This window comes from Gracilinanus agilis, chromosome 3 (genome assembly GCF_016433145.1).
Source record: "Gracilinanus agilis isolate LMUSP501 chromosome 3, AgileGrace, whole genome shotgun sequence".
In the NCBI taxonomy this organism is placed as follows: domain Eukaryota; kingdom Metazoa; phylum Chordata; class Mammalia; order Didelphimorphia; family Didelphidae; genus Gracilinanus; species Gracilinanus agilis.
The window spans coordinates 460,564,215-460,592,104 of record NC_058132.1 but is presented as its reverse complement, the minus strand read 5'-3'; the positions used below and the strand labels follow the sequence as shown (position 1 = coordinate 460,592,104).

General features: G+C 38.7%; 1 protein-coding gene across 1 annotated transcript in view; it reads left to right on the top strand.

Moving 5' to 3' along the window:
* The window catches only part of FRMPD4 (FERM and PDZ domain containing 4), a 269,256-nt gene that overhangs the window by 171,677 nt on the left and 69,689 nt on the right, over window positions 1–27,890 (top strand). The window contains exon 4 of the mRNA XM_044666971.1: window positions 17,006–17,051. Coding sequence (XP_044522906.1) covers window positions 17,006–17,051 — 46 coding nt within the window. The remainder of the gene's footprint in view (window positions 1–17,005; window positions 17,052–27,890) is intronic.

Below are 27,890 nucleotides of genomic sequence, written 5' to 3'. Positions count from 1 at the left end.
CTTGTGGGCTATGAACAACCATGAACAGTAATTGTGTGGTTTGTTCTTTCCACCCCAGATCCCTGCTTTTATCTCTGGGTGAATTCCTTCTGTCTGATCAAACCAGCTAAATCTTCCCTTTTTTTGGAATCCTCCTGCTCTTCTAAAGGAAGAGTCGTTTGATGTTTCTCCTAGGAATTCCTTGAGAGAGCCAATAGATGTTTTCAGGCAACCAAAATGTTCTTTGATTTTTAACCCTCCGAAACAAGGCACCCCCAAAGGCACATATGGCTAAAAGCAGGATCAGAAACAAATCTAAGCAACGGGAAAATTAACAAGAATGTACGCGGTAACTCCTTTGCACTCTCAAAACAATGAGATAGGCTTAGATTATAGCTGGCTGCCAGCAAGGCATCTTGGCCCACCTGTAATTATGCCATAATTCATGCTGCTTGGTTTGGGCCCACTTAGTGAAGCAGAAATCCCATTCATCCTCCCAGCATCACTTGCCAACTTACACAGCTTTGCCCACTCCTTAAGTAACCTTTTTTCAATTTATTTCACGAGCCTGGCTCTAGAAGGTTAAAATTGATCTCCTTTTCAGCATGACATCTAATGGTCATAATAACACTTATCTCTTCATGCACCTGCAAAGAGCAGGCTTACACGACAGAATTCACTTCAGGGAGCCTTCTTGTTCCAGAAACTACTGGAATAGAAGTCAATGGAATCAGGGAATAAGAATTCACAATAATTGCTGTTAGAGGTCAAAGAATCAAGTTCTTCACTGTTGTAGACTAAGTTGGATGGACAATTGAGGGAAGGAGAAATATGGCCAAAGGACCCCTAGACCACTGGAAAGCTTTGCTCTCTTAGGGGCCCTTGAGTCAAATGACTTCTCACCCCATTTCATGGATTCTCAATCTCCACTAATGATTGTTCCAGCAACTTTGCTTAACCTCTCCCTACTACCTTGGTACAAGCCACCTGTGCACTAAAACCCTACCTCTAATCCCTGGGGTGTCTTGTAGGAAATACCCCAAAATGCTAAAGTTGCTATTATCATTTTGTCAGTGTAGTTGTGTCCAACTCTGTGACCCTATTTGGGGTTTTCTTGGCAAACATACTGGAGTGCTTTGCCATTTCCCTCTACAGTTCATGAGGAAACTGAGGCAAAAAGGGAGAAGTGACTTGCCCAGGCTCATCCTAGCTAATAAGAGCTTGAGGCCAGATTTCAACCCAAGTCCTTATGACTCCAGGGCCAGCACTCGTATCCACTGTGCCACCTAAACTGCCCTGCAAAATGTAGAGGATGCCAATGGACCTGTCCTGGGGGTGCTTCCTTCTTTCTCTGCCCGAGCTCTTCCTTGGGATTACTTTTCCCTTGCTTGGCTCACTTTTGAGGCAATTTTGATGGTACCACTCACTACAGGAATGTCTCAACCCCCAGGGGTGATTCCCATGGTGAATTAATCTATTAACAAGCATTCATTAAGTGCCTACTCTATGTCAGGCTCTGTTCTAGGTTCTGGGGAACACAAAACAAAGTCCTTCCCTATAGGGGGCCAGCCTCTATATGATTTTTGGGGTCCTGAGTGGCGTGGTGGCATAGGATGGTTAAAGCAGGAGAAAGAAAATGAGAACAACTAGACTAGTGGTTAGCCCATGCTGTTCTGAATTCTGTGGGCTTGGGAGTTTATTATATACTGATTTCAAACAAAGAACACCAAAAAAAGAGTTACAGCAGTGAAGGGGTAACAAATAACCCATTGAAGTTTAAAGAGTAAAGGTACAAAGACAAATGGCCAAATTCCAACCACTAATTTAGTAGGGGATAACTCTGGGAGCAGAAATACCCCATGGAGATGCTCACCAACTGAGTCCTGCCAAAGGCGCCAGTTCTAATCTAAATATGCAATCTTATCTAAGTAACATTTGTTAGGATTCAGGCTTCTCAATTATCAAGGAGAGGAATCATCAACTCAGTAGATGCTGGTCTGCCACTTCAAAGCTCTCCAATAAGAATTCTAAGAAAGGTGGGGATCAAAAACTGAGTCAAAAGAGGAGCCTCAGATTTTTATCTTAGATGGCCCATTCTGTCTGCATCCTGACATGCAGTGCAGAAAAATCATACACACAGTTTTACTTGCCGATGATTTTGTAATGGGATCCAGATAAAATATCTATTACAGACTCTGTTTCTCTAAATGACTCCTAATAGCCTCTTGGAGGGATCAAGTTGTTTTTGGATTAACCTACCTGCTGGTACCAGAGCTTTTTTCGGGGCTCAGGTGACCAGAACCAAACACAAAGACTGCCTCAGTCTGGATTGGTCACGTATGGAATCCAGATAAAAGGCCCTAAATTTGATCCTATTTCTCCAATGGCATTTCTACATCCAATGGCTCTCAACACTGCCCTCTATGGGCTTACATTCTTTCAGGAGGGACAAATACCTATCTAAATATATACAAAATAAATACAAAAATACAAGGTCAATCAGTCAATGAGTATTTATTAACCCTCAAGTAAAGGTCAGGTTTTTTGCTAAATGCTGGAGGTAATCTATCATATGCAAAAGCACTAGCAGTGAGTAATGCTTCAGCTGAACTTTGAAGGAAAATAAGACTGCTAAGGATAAGGGGTGTGAAGGAAGTATATTCCAGACATGAGGGATAGCCAGAGCAAATGTACTAGAGATAGAGAAATAGCAAGAAAGCCAGTTTGACTGAACCAGAGAATATGAAGGGGAATAATGAATAAGGTCCAGAAAGTAGGTTGGAGTCAAGTGGTAAACGATCTTAGGAAAGATAAGCCACCAGAGTCTTTGAGTAATGGGGTGACATGGTCAGACTTGTGCCTCAGTAAAATCACTTTGACAGTTGTGGTGCAGATGGATTGGGGAGGAGAGAATCTTGAGGCTGGACAACAGATTAGGAAATAATTGGTAAGCGGATTACCCAGATGCTCCCCATTTCTCAACCAATACTTGTCCAAAGTGGGGAGGGGGTAAGAATTGCTAGATATGATTCTATCCCAAATTTATCACAGTTGTCAAGAAATTTCTAAGAGATGCGGTCTCCTCTTAAATATTGTTGCAAATTTTGAAATCTGAAAAGAAGAAAGTAAAATGAGATGGAACCAGGAAGAAGAGCTTCACATCATTCATTTCACACATGAGTCAGTCTTCTTACCTTGGCTCTAGAGCAATTACTTTGCAACCCAAAGCTCCAGTGTTTGTGAGGCATTCAAGGCATTGCCTGTGGCCCCCAGTTGGAGAGAACATAGCCTAATCCGTTCCTGGATATCAGATATTTGGAATGATTCCACATAAATATAGTAGTTTGTTGGCATTGTTGAGTCACGTCCAACTCCTCATGACCCCATTTGGAGTTTTCTTGGCAAATATGCTGGTGTGATTTGTCATTTCCTTCTTCAGCTCATTTTACAGATGATGAAACTGAGGCAAACAGGGTTAAGTGACTTTCCCAGAGTCACCCAGCTAACAAGTATTTGAGCCCAAATTCGAACTCATGAACATGAGTCTTCCCAACTCCAGACCAAGCACTATGCATTTCACGATTTAGCTGCATTAGTAGTGCTAACTAAAAAGTGACTGCCTCTGAAAAAGGAATACCATATCTAGGTTTAACTATAGTCCTTCCTCTTTCTTCCTAAATACTAGTCTGTCTGTCTGTCTGTCTGTCTGTCTGTCTGTCTCTGTCTCTCTCTCTCCCTTTCTCTTTCTCTTTCTCTCTCTCTTTCTCTCTCTCTCTTTCTCCATCTCTCTCTCTCTTTCTCTGACTCTTTCTCTCTCTCTCTTTCTCCATCTCTCTCTCTCTCTCTGTCTCTTTCTTTCTCTGTCTCTCTCTCTTTCTCTGTCTTTCTATAGACATAAATGTTTTTATATGTATACATATATAAACCAACACACATTTTATTTATATATAGATACACGTATAAATGGGTGAGAGTATGTGCAGGTATATATTTTATCAAACTCACTTTGAAATTTAATAAACACTATGGGCTGGTAGTTGTTTACAATTGCCACAAGGGAAAGGATTGATGCCTCTAGCATCCTAATGGAGTAGCAGTAACCTGCAGTGATGCAATCATGCCTTCCACTTCCTGGGGTCACTTGCAGTAAGAGCAGGCAAGCCTCTAAGATGGTGAAGAATTCAGATTGTAGGCTTTTAACTAACCACTGCCATTATTGGCGGAAATTTCAAAAAAGAAAAATGATTCTGTCTGTGAACACAGCATGGTTATTGCTGTGAGCATAAAGCCTTAAAACTGCTTCCAGTCCTCCCTGCTTTTAATGGATAGCCACTGATATTCTCTCAGTCAGAGAATCATTGAAACTTGTTATTCTTAAAGGGTTCCTGAGATCAGCTAGTCCAGCATACACTAGTACAGAAAACCTCTCAGCTACCCATCTACAGGCACAATGCTCAAAGACCTCTGGCGACAGGAAACTCACTGTCTTCCGATACAGTCTGTTTCATTTTGGAACAACTCCATTTGTTAGGAAGTTTTGTTTTCAGTCAAGACAAAATCTACAACATTTCTCTATAACTTCCTCTTACTGTTCCTAGCTCTGCCCCCTGAGACAACACATGCTTTAGATTTTTGAAGATGATGATCATCTCCATCCCCTTCCATCTTTTCGCTGCCCCCCACAAAGCCTTCCTTTCTAAAGGCTTTTAAATGTTCTTACCCCTATCCACCTATCTTCTCATGATCCTCCCATCCAAGTGGCATCCTGATTGGACTTTTGAATATGCTCCAACCTATTATTGTCTTTCCTAAGCTGTGGCACACACAGAACTAGATGAAATACCCCAAGGGCACCATAACATTACAACATGGCCCAATAGGATGTTGACTTTTCTGGTTGTCATATCACACTACTGACTGACTACTCTTAAGTCCTGTTATTTTCTACAGTAGCTACTGTTTACCTGTCTCCCCTTCCAACTTGTACTCATGCAGGTGATTTTTGGTACACAGGTAAAGGATGCTAGTAAGCTCAGATTAAATTTTGTCCATGATCACAACTTGTCCTTTGGGTTTAGAGAAAAGGCTGGACAAACTGACCTAGGGCAGAAATAATTAATATACTCAAAAGGAAAAAAAAGCAAAACAAAGCAATAAATGTATGTGTGTCTCAGAGGGCTTGAGAAATGCTGGCTGAAGAAGAAGCCATATCCAAATCCATTTTCTTCCTGTTCCAAAGCAAAGCCATCTGCCCCAGTATATGCTCTCAGGCCTGGCATGAGGAAATCTTCCATCTTTGCTGAGCAGGGGTTCTTGAAATCTGAATTATGTTATCACTACATCAGTATAGATTCCCTGCCCTATATAACAAGAAAAAAGTACATGCATTAGAAAATTTTAATAGCAATTTCGTCCTCCTCATCTGTCAAATGAAGAAGCTGGACTTAGAGCCCTTCTTACTTTCTGTGAAAAGGAAATATGAATATATTTATCTGACATTTGAGCCAGAGAATTGCCTCTGACACGTAGTATCCATTCTTTTTCATCCTGTTAGTTGTAAAATTTCCTTCCCATGAGCCCTTTAAGGCTAGATATGATTTGAAATTCAGCAAGCATTTATTTTAAAATTATGTATTAAGCATGTGCTATGTACTACTCAGATAAGAACTAGATAACTAAAGACAAACAAATAAAATATACAGTCTTTCCCCTAAATGACCTTACATTCTCTCTGTAGAAAGCTTTAAGGATATAGAAAATTAATTAGGCTGGGCTATGATCCCTGCTACTGGGAAAACTGAGGCTGGAAACAAGCTAAGGAGGTATGACAGATGTAAAAGGGGATAGGCTTTCCACACTAAGTATTCCCCCAAGATGAGGAAGCCTCGAAGAGCAGTGAGGCTGCTAAGGAGGAGCAAAATGGCCCAGATTAGAAAAAGAATAAGTCAAAACTCCTAGGTTAATCAGGAGTGACCACTTCCAGACTTTATGAGATAGAGAACCCCAACCTAAGGAAGGGAAAGGCAGGGGAGGAGACAGAAGGGGAGAAGAAGGGAAGGGAGATACATACAAAGTAATTTCTATTTCATGGTTTTCTTTGTATCACCAGCACTTAGCATGGGTACATGCCATATAAGTACTTAATACTTCTACCTGCCCTCCCTACTCCCTGAGATGGTAAACAATATGATGTAGATTTTACATGGATAATTATGTAAAACAGTTTTCTATATTAGCCATTTTGTGGAAGAGATTTTAAATGAAAAAAGGAGAAAGAAAATAAAATATAGTATATTTCAGTTTGCATTCTGGCTCCATCAGTTCTTTGTTAGAGGGCAGATGACATTTTTCATCATGATTCTCTAGGATTGGCTTTAATCAATGCATTGCTAAGAATAACTAGATCATTCACATTTGTTCAAGAAATATTGCTGTCACCACTGTGTACAGTGTTCTGATTCTGCTCACTTAACTTTGTATCAATTCATGAATGCCAGTTTTATAGCACCTTTGCCAAGTAGGTGAGCCACATATTATCTCAGCAGGAAGTAAGCAACAATCTTGAGAAGATAGAAGCATTCCTAGTTTGGTCACATTCAAAGTTTCATTGAGATCTAAAGGCTTTCTGATATTTGGCAGTTATTAACACAAACTTGTTATTAAAAAAAACAATTCTTCTTTTGCTAAGCATTGACCTCATTTGAGTATGTTTGATATAAGAGCACAGAAGCAAGAAAGCAAGAAAGTTCACAAAGGGAAGATGAACGTGGGTTCAAATGCCTTGTCCTAAATACCACATGACTGTGAAACTATGATGTTACCTAATGATAGAGTGAAGTTGATTTGTATTGCCCAAAGCAGATAATACCACCAAGAAAGAATATGGAAAGAGCAGAGAGCATCCAAGACAGAGCTCAAAGTAGCCAGGAGGTACAGTGGATAAAACACTGGATCTGGAATAAGAAAGACTCATCTTCAAAAGTTCAAATCTGGCCTCAGACACTTACTAGCTATTTGACCCTGAGCAAGTCACTTAAACCCGTTTGCCTCAGTTTCTTCATCTGTAAAATGAACTTTAGAAGAAAGCGGCAAACTATTCTAGGATCTTTGCCAAGAAAATCCCAGATGGAGTCACGAGTCAGACACAACTCAAATGGCAAAATTAAAAAGGGTGGAGCTCTGTAATGAACTCAGTCTTTGGGGTTAAGACACAGGCCACAGCTGATGATCCCACAATGGGGACAGAAGTGTCTACCAGACAGTTACAACTCTGAAAATTACATGAACCAAGTTGTTCATTAAAGCCATGTGAGTGGATAAGGCCACCAAATGACAATGCAAGAGGACATGGGGAGAGAAGTATTAGTCCTATTGTAGGATCCTTCCTAAATATTAGGCACCATTTTCCAAATCAACCAACCTAATGATGGACATTCTCAACATTCTGATTCACAATGTTTTACACTCCTGTACATTTTTTACTTCTTTTTGCAAAGCAGGCAACACGTTCTATTTCAAAGTCATTTCTAATATATTTTTTGTGCAAATCTGTTGTGTCATTGTTAAAGGCTCCAGTTTTTCAGACTGATTATCTCGTGAATTAACTAGGCTCCTTGACTTCTTTTTCTTTTCCTTTTTTAATTCTTTCTATTGTCTTTTTACTGATAATTAACAGAGGAAGAATTGGTCAAGGAAAAAGAGGTGAAAATCAGAATTGTCACTTTTGCTTCTTGTTACAACCTTTGATAAGAGGATAGGGTTGAAGCTATTGACAAAATGAAGTCTTTGGTTCATCCTCGGATTTCACGAATTCATTCACTCCTTGTCTTACACTATTGTGGTTCCCTCACCCTACTTACTTCCATAGAGTCCATGGAAAAAAGCTGAGCAGTATCAGGAAATTCTTCTTCCAATGGAGGACTTCAAGGCAGTGTCAATGGTCAGGGCCAACAATCAGAATGTTAACAAGACACGTAACTAGTGACAAAAATACTTAGCAGTAGCATATGACCTTTTATAGTGCTTTGTAATTTGATTTGATAGCCATTTCCACTCTTTTCTGGCAATGGTTTTAGAACCTGTTAGGAAGACATGTGATGCACAATTATAATCACAACACAGGATATTGAAAAGGTCAGCTAGATGAGGCATTAAATTCCTCTTCATATTACATCTTGCCAGGTATAGTCTTACAGTACCCTTCATCTTCTTTCCTGAAAATGAAAGGAGATAATGTTTTCCTTCACTTTGTCATGAACAGACTACAACGTCTGAGTTGATCCTACAGGGACCAGCAATCACTAAAATTTTAGTCTCCATATCCTCGTCTCCAAGAAAAGACAGGGACAGAAAATGCAAGGTAGAAAAAGCCAGTCAGAAAGGAAAGATTTCTTGCTAGAGAGCTTTCTGGATTTCCCAGAAAGAGCACAAAGACTGTAGAAAAATCTTTCTTAAAAAGGGCACCCTGGAACAATGCTTCTTAAGCCTATAGACAATCTAACTTTGCCTCTCTCAATAGCCATGTGTTTTTACCAATAGAAATTATAGTTGCTGAGCTAACCTGGATTAGAAAGAATAGCATTTTGAACTCTTCAAGAGCAGGAAATTTGAGGAAAACTAAAGTTCATATGCAAATATGTATGTTATTTGAGGGGAAAATCAATGTGTCTCCTTCGAAGTAGACATTGAAGTACTTCCTTCAATGTTGTTGTTGACCTCTCATTTATGTCCAACACTTCATGATGCCATGTGGGTTTTTCTTGACAAAGATGCTAGTATCTTTGTATCTTTTATGGTCATTTTCCAGCTTATTTTTTACAGATGAGGAAACTGAGGCAGACAAGTTTAAGTCACTTGCCTAGGATCCCACACCTAGTAAATATCTGAGTCCAGATTTGAACTCGGGGATCTTCCTGATTCCAGACTACCCTGTCATAATCCTCAGATTTTAGATCATTGCTTGGGACACTGTAAACACTTAATAAATACTTTCTCCCTTATATTCATTCATAGTTTTAAGAGGGAAAAAGTATTTATTAAGTGTTTACAGTGTCCCAAGCAATGATCTAAAATCTGAGGATGCAAATGCAAGCAAGGAAGATAGTCCTTGCTCTCAAGGAACTTCTACCACAAGAAAATAGTACATGTAAGCAGGGAACAAGCATTTATTAAACTTCTACTGTGTGCCAAGCACTGTGAAAAAGGCTTTATAAATATTTTCTCATTTTTGATCCTCATAACAATCTTATGAGGTAGGGGTTGTTTTCTGCCATTGGGGAAACTGAGGCAGACAATTTAAATGACTTGTCGAAGGTCATACAGCTAGTAATTATCTGAGGTCAAAGTTTAACTTGGGGCTTCCTGACTCGACACTCAGCACACTTTTTTTCCACTGCAGCCAGGTACCTGTCTTCCATGAGGAGTGAATAGGGAAATCATGGAACTTGTCAGTGTAGTCATGGGGCAATGCTAAATCTTCTCATTTCTACCTCACAATGTCTCCCATGTATTTCCACTTTTCTCCATTTCCTAGCCACCACCCTGGTGCAAGCACTTATTACCTCATGTCTGAAAATTGGAAACAGTCTTCTGATTGATCTCCCCGCTTTAAGCCTTTTCCTACCCCTCCATCTTTCCACTTAGCTGTTAAAGTGATCTTCCTGACATTAAGATCCAACTATGTCAACCCCATATGTCATCCTCCAGTTAATAAACTCCGGCAGCTCCCTAGTACTTCAGAATCAAAAGTAAATTTCTTTGTTGGATCTTTAAAGTCCTTCACACTTTGGTCCCTTTCCCACCTTTCTAAACCTCTCTTAGTTGACTTTCTCATTCAGTAACACAGGGGGAGGTAGGTGGGTCAGTGGATTGAGAGCCAGGACCTGAGATGGGAGGTCCTGGATTCAAATCTGACTTCAGACATTTCCTATCTGTGTGACCCTGGGCAAGTCACTTAACCCCCATTGCCTAGCCCTTACCAATCTTCTGCCTCAGAGACAATACACAGTATTGATTCTAAAATGGAAAGTAAGGGCTTAAAAAAATAAGAAGAATCCAATAATACCAGCCTTCTTTCTGTCCATCTCTTCTCTCCTTGTTTTTTCACTAGCTGCTCCTCAGACCTAGAATTCTCTCCCTTCTCAACTCTGCCTGTTGACTTTCCTGGCTTCTTCTCTCTCATTTCAAATTTCACCTTTCATAAGAGACTTTTCTTCCCCTACTCCCATCTACTGCTAGTGCCTTCACTCTAAGATTAACTCCGATTTATATTGTATATATCATTTGTATGGTTTTTATTTTATCTTTTAAACCCTTACCTCCCATCTTAGAATCAGTGTTGTATATTGGTTCCAAGGCAGAAGATGGTAAGAGCTAGGCAATTGAGGTTTAGTGACTTGCCCAGGGTCACACAGCTAGTAAGTATCTGAGGCCAGATTTGAATCCAGGACCTCCTGTCTCTGGACCTCTATCCACTGAGCCACCCAGTTGCCCTAATGACATAATTTTTAATTGTAGTCCCCCATTTCCCTATTTTCCCCATATATACATATATATGTGTGTATACATATACACACATATATATATACATACTTTGAGACTGCTGAATCATGTCCTCATGAATGTTCTTATTTGTGGGGAATATGGAAAAAGAATTTTACCCTACAATAAACTAATGAAAGAAAAGCATACTCCAATAGATCTGTGATCTTATCTATGTGGATACTTCCTACATAATAATAATAGCTAACATTTATATGGCACTTACCATGTGCCAGGCACTGTGCCAAGCACTTTATAATTATTATCTTCTTTGTTCCTCACAACAACCGTAGGAGGTAGGTGGCATTATTTTCCCCATTTTACAGTTGAGGAAACTGAGTCAAACAGTTAAATGACTTGCATAAGGTCAAACTACTAGTAAGAATTAGAGGCCAGATTTGATTCAGATCTTCCTGACTCCAGGTCCAGTAATACTGTACCACAAGAAAATCAATCTTCCTTTCTTGACATTGTAGTATTTCTGGGGCTTGTGAACCCATTTTTTATCAGTCTTTTAATTCACCATTATAACTTCCAAGATCCACTATCTTTCACTCTTTTTTTCACCTTACAATATTTTCTTTTTTCTTTTTAAACCTTACCCTCCATCTTGGAGTCAATATTGTGTATTGGTAGGATAAGGGTAGGCAATGAGGGTCAAGTGACTTGCCCAGGGTCACACAACTGGGAAGTGTCTGAGGCCAGATTTGAACCTAGGACCTCCCATCTCTAGGCCTGGCTCTCAATCCACTGAGCTACCCAGCTGCCCCTACAATATTTTCTACTACAAGCATTTGTAGGATTGAAGTAATTGGGATTATAACTATAAGCATGTTCTTCTCTGAATCATCTGGGTTGATAAGCACAGAAAGTCACCCTAAATGACCAGAAAGCATTCTCTAAAAGACAATGTGTGTTGATCCTCTTTGGATGGTCAATGGTCTTATCTTTTGGAAGCTCATCATTTGAGCTAGCTTTCTCTCTTATAGTCATCTTCCACTAATTTAACCCTTACAGAAGTTAAAGTCACTTACTTAAATTTAAACTTCAAGAGTGTGCCTCTTTGAATTGTCATTATTTTTGTTTTTAAGAAAATTTAGAATCTTTTTAAAATCCACAAAGATGTCACAATTATTGGTGTTTTTTATAAATTCACTGGGTGGACCAGCTGCTCTGTTCTAATGAGAGGAAATATTTGAAAGTCAGACAATGGGCAGACTTAGAGATAATCTGTGAGTTGCGTTCCCAGAGGGAATGCCTACATAGATGAGATTACAAATCCACTAGAGAATGAGAGTTATAGAGAGAAACATTTCCTCCACCAAAAGAATCCATTGATTCCATCCACTAGGTAGGTGAATGCCTTTGTTTAGGAAGTCTGAAAGGTGACTAAATAATGACCTGTAGTGATCCCATCTATGTATGTAAACTGTCATTTGCTTACTCATTTGTTCTCTTAGTAGGTGATGAGCATAGAAAATGAATTAAATTTTAAATAGAAATAAAGGAAGTGAAGGGGGGCAGGGTAATTCACTAGGCATACCAAACTGGGCTTCTCTGTAATGGTGGCCTTGGGAACACCAGCTTTATCATCACAAGAGAGAGGAACTTCATAATACATTCAGAGCCCCACCTCTCTTGGATTTGGGCTTCTCCCTCACTCAGTCTGGCTCTCTGCAGCAGGAGCATATCCAATGAAATTATAAAATGAAGCCTGATACTACAGCATGCCTTGCAGCCACTGATGTTTGGGGTCCCCAAAAATGTTTCCTTGGAGGCACAAAGGACCCTGCAGGAGGAAGGGCTAAAGAAAGACTTTTGCTGCAACAATGAAGAGAAAATAATTAAAGGTAAACTTTGCAGGAGAGGTTTAAGGTAAGGCTATACTGTATTTCTCCCAGCAGAACAGCACAGTGACTCAGGAATTAAAATGACTTTATAACCAACTCGTTAAATCAGTCAAGAAGAGTTTGACCCTTAAAAGGGATCTATTTTGTGCAAGCAGAAAATTCCTTCTGAGGAATTCTGTGGAATGATATTTTGATAAGTGATCTTGTACTGGTAACTGGACTTGAGATAGGCTGAATAAGGATATGCTTGTTTATGGTGGGGGGGGGGTGGTAAGAGAGGGGATGAAGAGCGAATAGCATAAAGATATTTGGTAACTTTGCTGCTGCTATTTTCCCACACTCTTCTTGCTATTGCTTCAAATCCATTTTAGGGTTTATTTTTTTCTTAGAAACAGATCTAGGAGATCCAGAAGACTCTGGATTTCATTTCACCTGCCTGGCAATTTTTAATTAAATAAGTAGAGATGAGAATGGCGTGATATTGATGATGAAAGAGAGAATTTCACTGTACTGATAACACGCAGCATATAGGAATGTTTGATTTCAAGTCAAATAACAGCTTATTCATTTGAAAGATGGAATTAAAGTCAACTTGGGGTACTGACTGGAAAGATTTCAGAGGAGAATGCCAAAGACTGCAAATGAAGTCAATGTAATTGAGATGTTTTGAGAAATGTTCCCATTTTCAAATGCATGCTATTTGGTGATTGATGCTTATTCCTTAATTTCCTAATAGGAAAGTGTAATGATGGGCAAAGATCAGTGGAGTGGAGTATTTTTGAGAAACTTCAAGTTTTCCATTGGTTTTTCCTCAAATTTTCTATGCACGTTTGTCGATCTCCAGGGGTTGGACTGCTACAAATGGAGTGGCCATGGACCTAAAACCTATGCAAAAATCACAGCAACACGTGCTGGTAGAGCTCTGGAGAGCATCGAGTCCAAGCCTCTTTTTATTTTATTATTTCCCTTTAAATTTGTTTTTGAATTTCCAAATAGTAATGTTCAAGCCCCTCTTTAGTAAATAGAGGAAACTCTGGCCCAAGAGAGGCTCCGCAACTTACTCAAGGTCATACTACTAGTTAGGGGCAGAGACAAGACTAAGAAGCCACGTTTTTTTAAATTTGCAAACTGTGAGTCAAAAACAGTATGAGGAGCAGTTAGGTAGCACGGTGAATAGAGCACCAGACCTGGGGTCAGGAGAACCTGGGTTCAAATCTGGCCTCAGACGCTTCCTAGAGATGTAGCCCTGTGCAAGTCACATGTTCCCATTTGCCTAGCCCTTGACCCTCTGTCTTAGAATTGATATTAAGACATATATATTTTTTTAAAGTATCCACTGGATTCCAACAGGCTCTGTTGGTTCCTTCTGCTGTGGCCCCAGGGAAAAGAGGAATACGCCTAATGATCTCAAAAGTAACCTGTCCCCTCAGGGATTCCCTTCTTCAATATCCTCTTTAGACTGCTTCATCTTCCTGACAAAAATACACACACTTGTTGTCCTGCTCTTTCATTACTTCTACAAAAGCAAATTTTCCAATTCACCCAAACCACATCTTTGTTTGTTTTTAGAGGAAAAGTGATTACAAAGGAATTCCTTAGAGAGGAAGGGAACAGGGAACAATTTGGCAAGAAACTTCTTGTTTAAATAGTATATTACTTTAATTCAATTCCATTTAGTTGGAGGGGGTTCCTTATAGTTGCTTTCTTCAACAATCATCTATGAGGCACCTACTGCATTCAGAGCATTGTGCTACTAGCAGATCAGAGAAAGAGAGAAGAGAGTAGGATATAAAGCAGGTCACAAAGTAGGATACAAAGATGTATCCATGTCTTTGCAGAGCTTAATATGTAATAGATTGATATAATAAGTAGGACAAAACTGAAAATACAAAATAATGCATGTTCATCAGAGAAGTGCTTGGGAAGAGAGAGATCAGGGAGGACTTTCTAGGGAAGGTAAGGATTTTAGTTAAAAAACTGGCTAAAGGGGGTAGCTGGGTGGCTCAGTGGATTGAAAGACAGCCCTAGAGATGGGAGGTCCTAGGTTCAATTCTGGCCTCAGACAGTTCCTAGCTGTGTGACCCTGGGCAAGTCACTTAACCCCGCTGCTCAGCCCTTACCACTCTTCTGCCTTGACCTAACAGTATTCTGCCTAACCAACAATATTGACTCCAAGATGGAAGGTAACAGTTAAAAAAAAACTGGCTAAAAACTCAACATGTGAAGGAAGAAAGTACTTCCCAAGCATAAATAATAGCTAACATTAACATACAGGCAGCTAGATGATATAGTAGATAGAGTGCCAGGCCTGGAATAAGGAATACTCATCTTCCTGAATTCAAATCTGGTCTCAGATACCTACTACATGTGTGGCCCTGGGCGAGTCATTTAACGCTGTTTGCCTCAGTTTCCTCATCGTAAAATGAGTTGTAGAAGGAAATGGCAAACCACTCTAATATCTTTGCCAAGAAAACCCCCAGAAAGAGTTGAACACAGCTGAAAAATGACTGAACAACTACATACATTTCAAGATCTGCAAAGCCTTTAATATATGGTAAATGTAAACTCGTGCGTGCGCGCGTGCACGCACACACACACACACACACACACACACACACACACACACACACCCCACTCAGATAATCCTAACAACAACCCTGTGAAATAGGGATCATTCCCATTTTATAAAAGAGGAAACTGAGGCACAGAGAAGTTAAGAGATTTGCCCAAGGTAACACAGTTAGCAAGTTCCTGAGGAAGAGTTTAAACTCAGATCTTTCTACCTATTTTAACCACATAAATGCCTCATAGAAAGATGAGCTGGGTATGGGAAAAGGAAAGTGTATGTGGAGGGCATCTAAAAGCCTAATTTGGTTGGATCATAAGATAGGTAGAAATTTTTAAGAGAAGACTGAAGAGGAGAGCAGTGCCAGATTTTGAAAGACCCTGGATGCCAAGCTAGGTAGTTTTTTAATGGAGATAGATAGATAGATAGATAGATAGATAGATAGATAGATAGAGGTATATGTAGTGAACTTAAAAGTCATATTTTTGATTCTCAATTCACCAAGTCCAGATTTGAATTCCTCACATTGTCTAAACATCTCCACCTGGGGGAAAAAATGTTAAAACCTTAGTTCTTAGAGATACTATACTCTGCCACTTTGTACTCATAATTAAATTCTGCATTATAGCTAATAATAATGTCTGAAACCCATGCTAGCCCTCTCTGTCCATTATCCAGCAGCAATAGTTCTGAAAATGAGACAGTTGCAGTATAGAATGGGATTGAAGAGACCAGCTTTAATCTCACCATTCTCTCACTTGTTCCTCTTTCTCCCCTGAATTTCTATTCAATTCCTGTTTCCCACTGCTCCATTGATTTTCCCCCCAGCAATATGTCAGTAGGACACAGCGGCAACACAGCCAGAAGAGTGTGCAGGCGCGACAACAAAGCAGTTAGTATTACAAATGTGATTTGTGGTGGGTTGTCTAAGGAAGCAGCCCCTGCATACAGATCATCTTTTCTTCACACAGCTAAGCAATAAATCATACAACCAGGCAATTAACTGCAATCTGAGAAAGCCTGGTCCTTCTCCACAAAGTGGCAACTAGCCTTTCTCCAGTTAACAAATGGAAAAGAGATGGAGACAGAGAGACAGACAGGCAGCCAAACAGACACAGAGAAGGATAAATACAGAGGGACAGAGAGAGAGGCATAGAAACAAATATACTGAGAAAGAGATAGAGACAGGTGGACCCAGAGAAAGGGACTTGGACAGAGACAGAGACACAGAGTCCAAAACAGAATGAATTGCAACCAGTGGTGTAAGAATAATAACAATAATAATAAGTGGTTTGCTATTTGGGGGTGATTAACCATTATGCTGTTCAGCTCCTATCTACCAAAGCATTCCCTTTGCTACCAAAGTGCTCCTTTTAGTCTGAAATCTTCCCCAATAGTTTCCTCTCTATAATGTTTATGGGCCCCGTATACTCTGCATGGTTACTGCTCGTTAAGTGAGCTGGCACAGTGTGGCAGGTGATGTACACCAGGGCATGATTTTCAGCATGCTGCTTTTACATAAAGAGTCATAAAGGACTTTTAAAAATGATGTTGACCCTTATAAGATAATTAGTTTCCCAAGTAGCTGAGATAATTTCAGAAATCTTTCTTCCCCCCTATTGCGAAACACTACACACACTAGTATGGCAGAAAGGGAGACATTTTTAAAACAGAAAAGAAAATTGGAAACACAGAAAGGGAGGGGGAAATCAATTTTCTTAACAGGAAAAAGGTACAAAGAACACATTGAGCCAATAGTTATAAAACTGTTCCCTACTGAACAGAGCATTATTTTAGTACATTACTGAATGGCGAAGCAGGTAATACCCCCAAATGTGGACTGCATGGGAAGTTTTAAACCAGGCTGTTTGTAACACTTGGGATGTACTTTGATTTTAGCTGTCATTGTGAGTTCAAAGTTTCATTTGCGGCTTTCTGATCTGTTCTGCCCTGGGATTCTAATGAATGCTTGCCAACAGATCACAGCTTCTCATATCCAAGGAAAACTTTTAGAGCCTTTAGAGCCCTGGTTCTCTATATTTCATAAATGTTTGTTTTTCCTCTTTTACAGAAACTGCAAAGAATCGATCCTCCTCACTGTCATTCAACCTTACCCTGTGAGTATGCCGTGAGTAAATAGCCCCACACACATACTCTTAGACTTCTGGTTTTGGGGCATTTTCAGAGGTATATTTAATCAAAACATTACCAAAACGTGACAATGTAGAGGGGAAAAAAGAATGATTAGATTTCATTTCTTTTTTATTTCAATCTACATTTAGAATTTCAAATGTATAGAAAAGTCGCAGCATGAAAACCCTTCCTACATATGGGCTAACAACTCATCTGTAACTTATAGTCTTAGAGAACTGCCTAGAGCACTGTGGGGCCAACAAGAAGAATTATAAAGAATCTCTTTCAATATTTACCCCCATTTCAAAATACGGAGTTTTCATAAGTAGAGGGCAGCTAGATTGCGGTGGGTAGAGTGCTAAGCTTGGAGTCAGGAAGACTTGACTTCAAATCCAGCCACAGACACTTTATTATCTGTGTGACCCTGAGCAAGTCACTTACCCCTCTTTGCCTCAGTTTTCTCATTTGTAAAATGAGCCAGAGATGGAAATGGCAAACCATTGTAGTATATTTGCCAAAAAAACACTAAGTGGGGTCTGAAACAACTGACTGAAACAACTCAACAACTGCAACAAGTTTTTGTGAGTAGAATTGTCTAGTTCTTGTTTCTAAAATCCTTTCAAAAGCTTCCTGTGATTCCTAACATAAGAAATTCCATTATAATCAAAATGTATAATAAAAGTGATTCAGGAAAATGAGTGTTTTCTTCCTCACATGTTTTAATGATTTGGTATAGAGAAGATTTTGTTGACTGTAGCCAAATTAGGGATTAGAAATAGAAGAAAACCACTAAATAGTGCCAGTAGGTCTCGGCCAATTTGGTGGCAACCTTGGACGGGAGGTAGAGAATAATACAGAGGAAAATTTCTTTTCTTTAACTTCTATAGATTTCACAATTGGATAAATTCACACTGGCCAATTTCTTTCAAATATTATCCTGTCATTCTACTCATTCTTTTAACTGACCTAAAAATCTTCACTTGCAATGCCCTATATTTGTTGAGAAGATTTCTTAAATGCTGAGGAAAGGGGAGAAAAGAGTTGCTAGATTTCCTCCACTCAGTTTCAACTTCTAAAGACAAATGATGCTTCTGTATCTGCATTGGCCTTTGCCAGTCTCTGTCTCTTGACCTGGGCTCTTTATCTAAATTACAGTGGTAGGTTTAGTTGGTGGGTACACCATGAGCAAGCTGTATGAGAGAGAAAAACATTCATCTTTCTAAAAAGTTTTAAATGTATCAGGATCACATCAACAGCTAGGTGACTCAGTGAACAGAGAGCCTGGACTAAAGATGGGAGATCCTAGATTCAAATCTAGCCTCAGACACTTCCTAGCTGTATAACCTTAGGCAAGTCACTTAACTCACATTGCCTTGTCCTTACCAATACATAGTATTACCTTAGAAATAATACATAGTATTGATTTTGACTATAAGATGGAAGGTAAGGAGAGAGACAGACAGACAGATTGACAGACAGAGAGAATGACTGTCACAATAAAAATTTTGAGTGACAAAGTTCCCAGCATGATCAATTTATTATCAGGCTAGCAATAAACTAAGTCTATGGCCTCTCAAAATAACCAGACTCCAAAGGAGGGAGCATGATGTCTTTTATGGTGATATATAGGATGACAGAGCAAAATCTCAAGCAACATATATATATATATATGTATATATATATATATGTCTCCTGATGGGCCAGAAAATAAAAATCTGATTTCAGCTTGATATTACAATTGTTTGGACCTTCCCTTCTGAAACCACCCCCCTCCCAGCCCCTCCACAGATAAGACATGTAATTCAAGTTGCAAGGCAAAGCTATGAAGAACAAGCATATCCCTTCTTCATTGTCACTTTCAGATCATCCCCTCGCTATCAATACTCAGCTTCTTTTCACCCTTTAAAGTTTACTCCATCTATCTCTATCAATTCTTCTATATTGCCTAGTTCAGAAATTTGTCACAGTCATCTAGCTGCTCAGGTCACTCTCTTTCATTCCTTAGAGAGTTAAGTGCCACTCTCACAATCTCCCTCTCAAACTATATCTCTTCCCTTAAATATTTGCTGATGTCTCCTCAAACACTGTGACTTCCCAAATCCTCAGTATCCTTACCTTCCAAACACCTTCACTCTGTCTTAACCACATAGAGAGATGGTTATACTTTAGACCTGTCATATTAGATATAAGCAACCTCCACGATTTTAAATACTAAAATTCCTCTTATACCATAACTTCCTAATCTTGCACCTGTCCCTCTTCTTCTCTTAAACCTATTCATCATCAATACTGTGACCTCCAGCCTCTCAGTCCCTCTCTGATCTCCCAGCATATCACCTCTTCTTTGCCTGCACTTTCATCCATTCACATTCTTGACCCTGTGGTTAACCAGCTTAAGAAAAGATTATCCTCTGTCCTTGAATCCTCTGTCCCCTTGTCCTATCATCACCATGCTTGGTCAAACCAGAACCCAGAACACAAACCAGAACCACTGTACTTTTTTAATATCTTTTTCTGGATTATATGTAGATACAATTTTAAGTAATCATTTTTTGATGTTTGATGTGATATAGCTTATACATGTGCTATCACACAATATGTATTTCCATGTTCGTCATGTTGCAAAAGAAGACACACATAGTGTGGGAAGCCAATACGAGAACAGATAAAAATCTGAGACTCTTCTTTTGACCCCTTTTGTGATCCTTGTGATATCTTCTTGAAAAGTATTATGGCCTTACTGAAAAGCTTTAAGTTCCTATCAAACCTGAATTTAAAGGGTTAACACTGTTAACACAGCAAGGAATGCTGCTGCCTGTTATAGCCAAGGCCAAGATACTCCCCAACTTGGCTTTCTGATAAAAAGCCAGTCAAAATTCAGCCTTGGCCTTGGTCTATTCTGAAGCCAATGTTTTGTGTTTTGATATGACATAATTTGTAAATTCTGCGCATCTGCAAAGTTTCAGGGGAGGGGAGTTCTTTTGTGTGAAATGAGTCTTGAAATATATATAATAAACTCCATGCTCCTGGAGCCAGAGCTGGAAGCATGAAGTAAAAGACATTTCCCTTGTCCTGTCCTTATTTCTTATCAACTAAACTGTCATCAGATTATCAGAGATGATAAAGAGATCTCCACAACATAGCTTCTACAAGGAAAAAAATTCATAAAGGAAATAAAGTAGAAAATGGTACACTTCAATCTGCATTCAGATTCCACAGTTCCTTCTATGGCAGTAGATAGCTATTTTTGTCATGAGTTCCTTGCAGTTGTCTTTGACCCTGGTATTGATAATAGTTGTCGGTTTCACAGTTGTTCATCATATATTATTGCTACTACTATGTACAACATTTTCCTGGTTCTGTTCACTTTGCATCAATTCATATTAGTCTTTCTAGGTTTTTTGTGATTGTCTCCTTCATCATTTCTTATTGCACAGTAGTGTTGCATTACAACCATATACCACTAGTTTCAGCCATTCACCAATTGATGATCATCCCTACAGTGTCCAATTCTTTGCCACCACAAAAAGAGTTTTAATAAATATTTCTGTACAAATATGTCCTTTTCTCCCATATTCGACCTCTTTAGGATACAGACCTAGTAGTGGTGTTACTAGATCAAAAGGTATACATAGTTTGATTGCCCTTTTGTCATGGTTCCAAATTGCTCTCCAGAATGGTTCCATCAATTCACAGCTTCACCAACAGTGTATCAGTATCCCAATTTCCCCACATCCCCTCCAATACTTATCATTTTCCCTTTTTTGTCATATTATCCAGTCTGATAGGCATGATATGGTATAGCAGAGTTGTTTTAATTTGCATTTCTCTAATTAATAGTGATTTGGAACAGTTTTTCATATTCTCACTATATTTTTTAGACTTTTTTAGGTAGCCTCCTGGTATATGTCTGTGTGTGTATGTATGTGAGAGAGGGAGAGACAGACACACACATGCACACACAGACACACAGACTGATACACAGAGATGGAGACAGAGACACAGAGAGAAAAAGAGAGAGAGACAGAGGCAGAGAAACAGGAAAACAAAAAGTAGCCCACTTTCCTAACTTGACTCAGGGAAATATTAGCCCTGAAGTAAACACAAATACAGTTGAATGCAAGGAAGTCAGGGAGGGGAATATAGGAGTAATCAACCATGAATAAAGTATAAAACTAAACAAATGAAAATTTGTGTCTCTGAAAGTATATTTAAGGAATAGTGATAGGGGCTATCCCATGCTAGGTAGCATGTATAAGTGGAAAAGAGTAAGAAATGAATGGACAAAAACTGATAATACAGAATCTTACAGGAGAAAGAGCACAAGATTTGAAAACAGAGGACCTATTTATTATTTCTGGGACCTTGAAAGTCACATGAAGTCCAAGCTTCTATATCTTAATCTGCAAAATGTGGGAGTTGTATTGTCAATGTGAATTAGTAAATCTCTATTATCTATCATGTTCCAAGAACCTTTTAGGCGCTGAGGATACAAATACAAGAATAAAACAATCTCATTCCTCAAGAAGCTTCCATTCTAATGGAGGAGAAAACAAATACATACATATATATATATATATATATGTATATGTCATTTTTTTCAGTTATGTCTGACTCCTCATGACCTCATTTGGGGTTTCTTTGGCAAAGATATTGAAGTGGTTTGCCATTTCCTTCTCCAGTTCACTTTACAGATGAGGAAACTAAGGCAAACAGGGTAAAGTGACTTACCCAGGGTCGCACATTTGAAAGAGTCTAAAGTCAGATTTGAACTGCTGAGACACCTTGCTGCCCCTCACATATAAGTATATAAAAATCTACTACATACTAGTTATATAATAAGAAGTTTGTGAAGAAGGACACTAGCAGAGAAGTCCTCAGGTAAAAGATGGTGCTTAAGCTGCTTCTTGAAGAAAAGGGAAATTCTATGTGGCAATAGTAAGAAAGAAATGCATTCTGTTTATGGAGAATAGCCAGTATACAGGAACAAAGAGGACAGTTTAGTTAAATGATTGAATTCAGAGAGTGCCATAATATATTGTAAACCTAGAAAGATTCATTGGGCCCAAGTCACAAAAGTTTTTAAAAGCTAAACAGAAGAGTTTATAGTTTATCTGAGTAACAGTAGGGAGTCTCCTGGAGTTTAATGAGTAGGGTGTGATAAGGTTAAATCTATATGCAAGGAAAATATTTTTAACAGCCATGTGGAAGGTGGACTAGAATAGGAAGAGACTCAAAGTATAAGTTCTAAAGTCTCTTCCATCTAGAGATCTTTAATCCTATAATCCACTCCATTGTTGGAGAAAATCAAACAACCCTGGCAACTGGATCCATTTTAAATGTATGCTGTACAATCAAATAGGCATTAACTAAGTGCTTACTATGTGCCATACATATACTATGTATGTATGCTCTTGGAATACAAAAATAAAGAACAGAACATTATCAGTTTGGTCCTCACTTCTTCTTCACAATCATTATATTTTTCCATGATTAATTTTCAAACATCCTTCCCAAAATTACTCTTCTGTCATCATCTATACTGCCTTGTTTCCTATTCATTCATTACTTCCCTTTCCTGCATATCCAATCTCTTCTTGTCCACTCATTCCTACTCTCTTGTCTATAAATACCCTTTCCTAAGGGATGGGTAGGAGGTCTTCCCTTGATTCTGCCACTCCTTCAACCTATCACATTATATCTTGTCAACAGTCATCTCCACTTGTTACTTCTATTCCCTCACTGTCCATTCACTTCTCAGCCTACTATAATCTGGCTTCCAACCCAAACCCTTTAATAAAACTTCTCCTTCCAAGGTTAATAATGATCTCTTAACTGCTAACTAATAACTTTTTAACAGTCTCCATTCTACTTAACATCTGTGCAGTTTGTGACATTATCTATAACCCCCCTCACCTGTTTCTGGATGTTCTCACCTCTTTGGGCTTCTGTGACACTTCTTTCTCTTGGTCCTCTTAAGTATCTTGCTGATCCTTCTCAGCCCTTTTAGCCAAATCTTCATATATTTCCCACCCACTAAGCATAGACATCCTCCAAGATTCTATTCTGAATAATCCCCTCTACCCCTCCGTTCTGGAACTCCAATGAGCTCAGTAGTTACCATGGGTTCGATAATAATTTATTTTATTTATGAATTATTTTAATTTAATTAATTTTATTCATAATATTTATTTAAATAATAATAATTATATAAAAATCATTTTATTCCCAAATATACCTATTCGATCTTAATACTTTTTCCTGGATTTTAGTCCTACATTGTTAACTATCTCCTTCATATCTTGACTTAGATATCACAGAGGCAATTAGGTGGCACAGTGAATGGAACAATAACCCTGGAGTCAGGAAGACAGGTTTCTATCCCAAGTTAGACACTTAATAGCTATGTGACCTTGGGAAAAACATTTAACTTCTATCTGTCTCAGTTTCCTCATATGTAAAATGGGGGTGATAATTATTATTTGCATTGTGACAAGACATGTAGAATACAGACTGAATTGCTTGCCAGCTCCAGGAGTGGGGAGAGAAGGAGGGAAGGAGACAATTTGGATCATATAACTTTAGAAAAATTATGTGGAAATTGGTTATTACATGTAATTAGTAAAAATAAATTAATAAATAAAATTAAAACAAAAAATAGCCTGTGTTTCCCAGGATTCTTTTAAGGATAAACAGATAATCATAAAAGACCTTATAATCCTTAAAGCACTATATAAATGCTAGTTATTATTATTATTATTATTATTATTATTATTATTATTATTATTTAGTGTGTCCAGCATGAAACTCATTCACTTTCCCCTAAATGCAATGCAAATTTTCCCCTTGCAGTCAAATGCATATCCATCCTTCTAGACAACCAACTCCTTAGCTCTTCTTAGCCAAGTTGCCATGTCTTATCACTTCCACAAAATCTCTGACATCCTTCTTCTCTTCACTTAAATGACCATTACTCTAGTTCAGTGATGGGCAACCTTTTGAGCTTAGTGTGTCAAAATTTGCCAAAAAAAAAAAACGAGCATAACTCAGCTGGTGTGTCACTTTGAGAAAAAACATAATTTCATGATATTTATAGTTTAAATAACAAAAATGTATAATTGTAATATATAACTTGTGTTTAATAAACCAAAATAGGTAAATGAATATAGGTAGAATTGTCATCTATAGTGCACAGAGTGTCTATACTACACTACAGCAAATGTTTCATCCTCAGCATGCAGCCCCATACTTCTCTGTATGTGGCCACATGCAGCCGTGTGTCATTGAAAATGGCTACACATGTCAGTGCTGACACACGTGTCATAGGTTTGCCATCACCACTCTAGTTCAATCCCTCATCATTTCTCATGTAGACTATTAAAATAGCCCCTAACTGCTCTCTCAGCTTGCAGTCCCTCTCTTTCAACATAGATGCCAAATTAATGTTGTTAGGGTCATTGAGTGACCATTTCAAGTTCCCTACTCAAAAATAATAACAATAGCTAACATTCATATAGAGCTTATAATATGTCAGGCATTATGCTATATGCCTTACAATTATTATATCATTTGATGTTCACAAAACTCTGCAATGTAGATATGATTATTAACCTCATTTTATAGATGAGGAAACTGAGGCAAACAGAGGTTAAGTGACTTACCCAGGGTCACACAGCTAGTAAGTATTCAAGATCAAATTTGAATTCAGGTCTTCCTGAGCCTGGGCTCATTACTTTATCTTCTGTACCATCTAGCTGTAACTCCTTATTGCCTTCAGGACAAAATACAAACTCAATTTGACCTCAATAGCTGTGCACAAATATGACTCCCACCTAGCTTTCCAGAGTTATTTAAAATTATTCTCCCTCATATTCTCTCCCTTTCTGCCAAACTGAGCTAGTAGCTATTCCCTACACTCAATTTTCTTTCTGCCATTTCCTACCTACATCACTTTGCATAGGTTATATGCCAATTCCTACAATGCACTTCCTCTTCTCCACCTATCAGTACCCCTAGTTTCTCATAGTTGAGTTCAAATATCAACCCCTTTAGAAAATCAGGCTTGGAAGCAGCTAGGTAGCTCACTGGATAAAGAGTCAAGCCTAGAGAGAGGAGGTCCTGGGATCAAATGTGGTCTCAGACACTTCCTAGCTGTGTGACCCTAAGCAAGTCACATAATCCCAGATGCCTAGTCCTAACTGCTTTTCTGCCTTAGTATACTTAGTATCCATTCTAAGTAAAAAGGTAAGGTAAAAAAAAAAAAAGTCAAGCTTGATTCCTTTCATTTCCTTATGTTCTCTCCTTCCTCATCTTCTCTCCCTTCCTCCCTCCCTCTCTCCTACTATCCTTCCCTTTTTCTCCTCTTTCTCTTTCTCTCTCTCTGTCTCTGTCTCCATCTCTATTTCTCTGTCTCTCCCTCTCTCTGTCTCTGTCTGTCTCTCTCCCTCTCCTACTCTCCCACTCTCTCTTATCTCTCCCTCTCTCTCTCCTTCTCTCTCTCTGTTTCTGTGTCTGTCTCTCTGTGTCTGTTTCACTGTGTCTGTCTCTCTGTCTCTGTCTCTCTGTCACTGTCTGTCTCTGCCTATCTCTGTCTCTGTCTCCCTCTCTGTCTCCTTCTCTCTCTCTCCCTCTCTCTGTGTCCTTTTCCCTCTCCTTCTCCCTCTCTGTGTTCTTTTCCCTCTCCCTCTCCCTCTCTCTGTCTGTCTCTGTGTCTCTGTCTGTCTCTGTCTGTCTCTCTCTGTCTCTCTGTCTCTCTCTCCCCCCCCCTTTCCCATTCACTCTCTTTCTCCATGTGTTATAACCCTACCCCCTCTAGTAGAATATAAGTTCCTTGAGGTCCAAAGCCTCACTTCCATTTTCCCATTATATCTTGAATGCCTGGCATTGAGTTGGTGATTAATCAATAGTTGCTCAATTAAATCAAATATAAATGATAGCTGAGCTTTTGCAGAGATTGTGTGATTTATTTTTAGGTTACATTAGTTCAGTTTTTCTTTTTCGCTTGACTCTGAGACACCCACATTTTAATTATTTTCTGCTGTCTAAAACGTTTTTACGGCACCAGTCTGAATATATTCCAATGAGAAAGATATTGAGCAGTTACAGTTCTTGATAGAACTTAAAGTCTGCCTTTTATTTGGTTAAATTATCCTTCAAATCCAATGGAAACATGAAATCATTACCATCCTGCTTCATTCTCACTAACATTTGAAAGCCTACTTAACAAAATATGGTGTTTCATCCACCGAGTTCAGTGAGAGAATTGGAAGGAAAGGCAAGTCATTTGATGCATGTTATGGAAAAAGCCCTGGACTTAGAATCAGGATGAACTGCATTCAAATTCTGGCACCTAAACTTACTAGTTGTATATAACTGAACAAGTCATTTGTTTCTCTAAATTTCAGTTTCCTCATCTGTAAAAAGGATGGTAATAATACTTATACTACATACAAGACAGGAGAGTTAAGTCAAAGATACAACATATTTTAACATCATACTAAGAGTCTGACTGTTTGATCCTCTGTAGATAATTCTGTAACTCATTCAATTAATATATTTTTTTGCTTCCTCTACTGGCAAAATATGATGGACTTTTATTACTATTTGTAAAATGCATTCAGAATCTTAGCATGCAAAGGACTCGTCTATAAAATTAGGGTAATAATATTTATGCCACTTACAAGACAGGATGGTTGTTAGGAAGTAATTTTATAAATCTTAAGATTCTTTTTAAATGTGAATTCCTAAGATGATGATGATGATGATTCTTACATCCTTTGAAAATTTCCCATTGTTCATTAGAAACCTTCCTCTCTATCTATGATTGTATATTAGAAATCAAAATGCAGTAACTCCTCCCAAGAAGGCATGTATTATATGCGATTTATAATAGTTACATCACCATTTTTCATATCTTTCCCCTCAAATCTGGACTACATTTCCCTAATCCATGCCTTCTTTTTTAGAATAGATTCCTGTGTTGTACAGTTGTTTTCAGTCATGTCCAACTCTCAAGACCCTATTTAGGGTTGGCAAAGATATTGGAGTGGTTTGCCATTTCTTTCTCTAGCTCATTTTACAGATGAGAAAATTGAGGCAAATGGGGTTAGTGACTGGCCCAGGGTCATACAGCCAGGAAGTGTCTGAGACCAGATTTGAACTCAGGAAGATGATTTTTCCTGACTCCAGGCCCAGCAATCTATGCATTGTACCATCTAAGTGTTTGGTTTTTTTAAATTATATACTCTTGCTTCATACTTCACTGAAAATCAGGTCATTTGAGGTGAATTCTCTCATCTCACATCCTCCACACTTCAAAGCCTTTTCCCCTCAAATCTCAGAGTATGAGGTAGTCTTCATTGATACTAACAATAATCATAAAGCAACTTATAGCTTATAAAGAACTTCTTGAACATTATCTCATTTGATCATTGCATAAGATAACCTATATCCTTAATCTCATCCCTTCCTTTCTCTACCAAGACCTTACTTCATTGCTCTGCTTCCATCTCCCTCTGAACTTTAGTCTCTCTTTAATTACTGGCTTTTACTCTATTCAGGTCTCTCCCTCCTAAATAAAAGAAAAATTACTTTCCTTGACCCTGCTACTTTCTCAAGTTATCCTCTCTTTCTCCTATGCTGGTTGCCAAACATCTAGGGAGAGGAGTCTACAACCTGTATCACCATTTCTTCATTCATCTCTGTGATCCATTTCTCAACTCCCTGAAATCATATTTATGTTCCTTCCATTTTCCTGAGAAATTGGGCACGTTTGGGCACAGTGTCTGGCTAATTGTTCAACCCAATGGCCTTGTTTCAGTCCT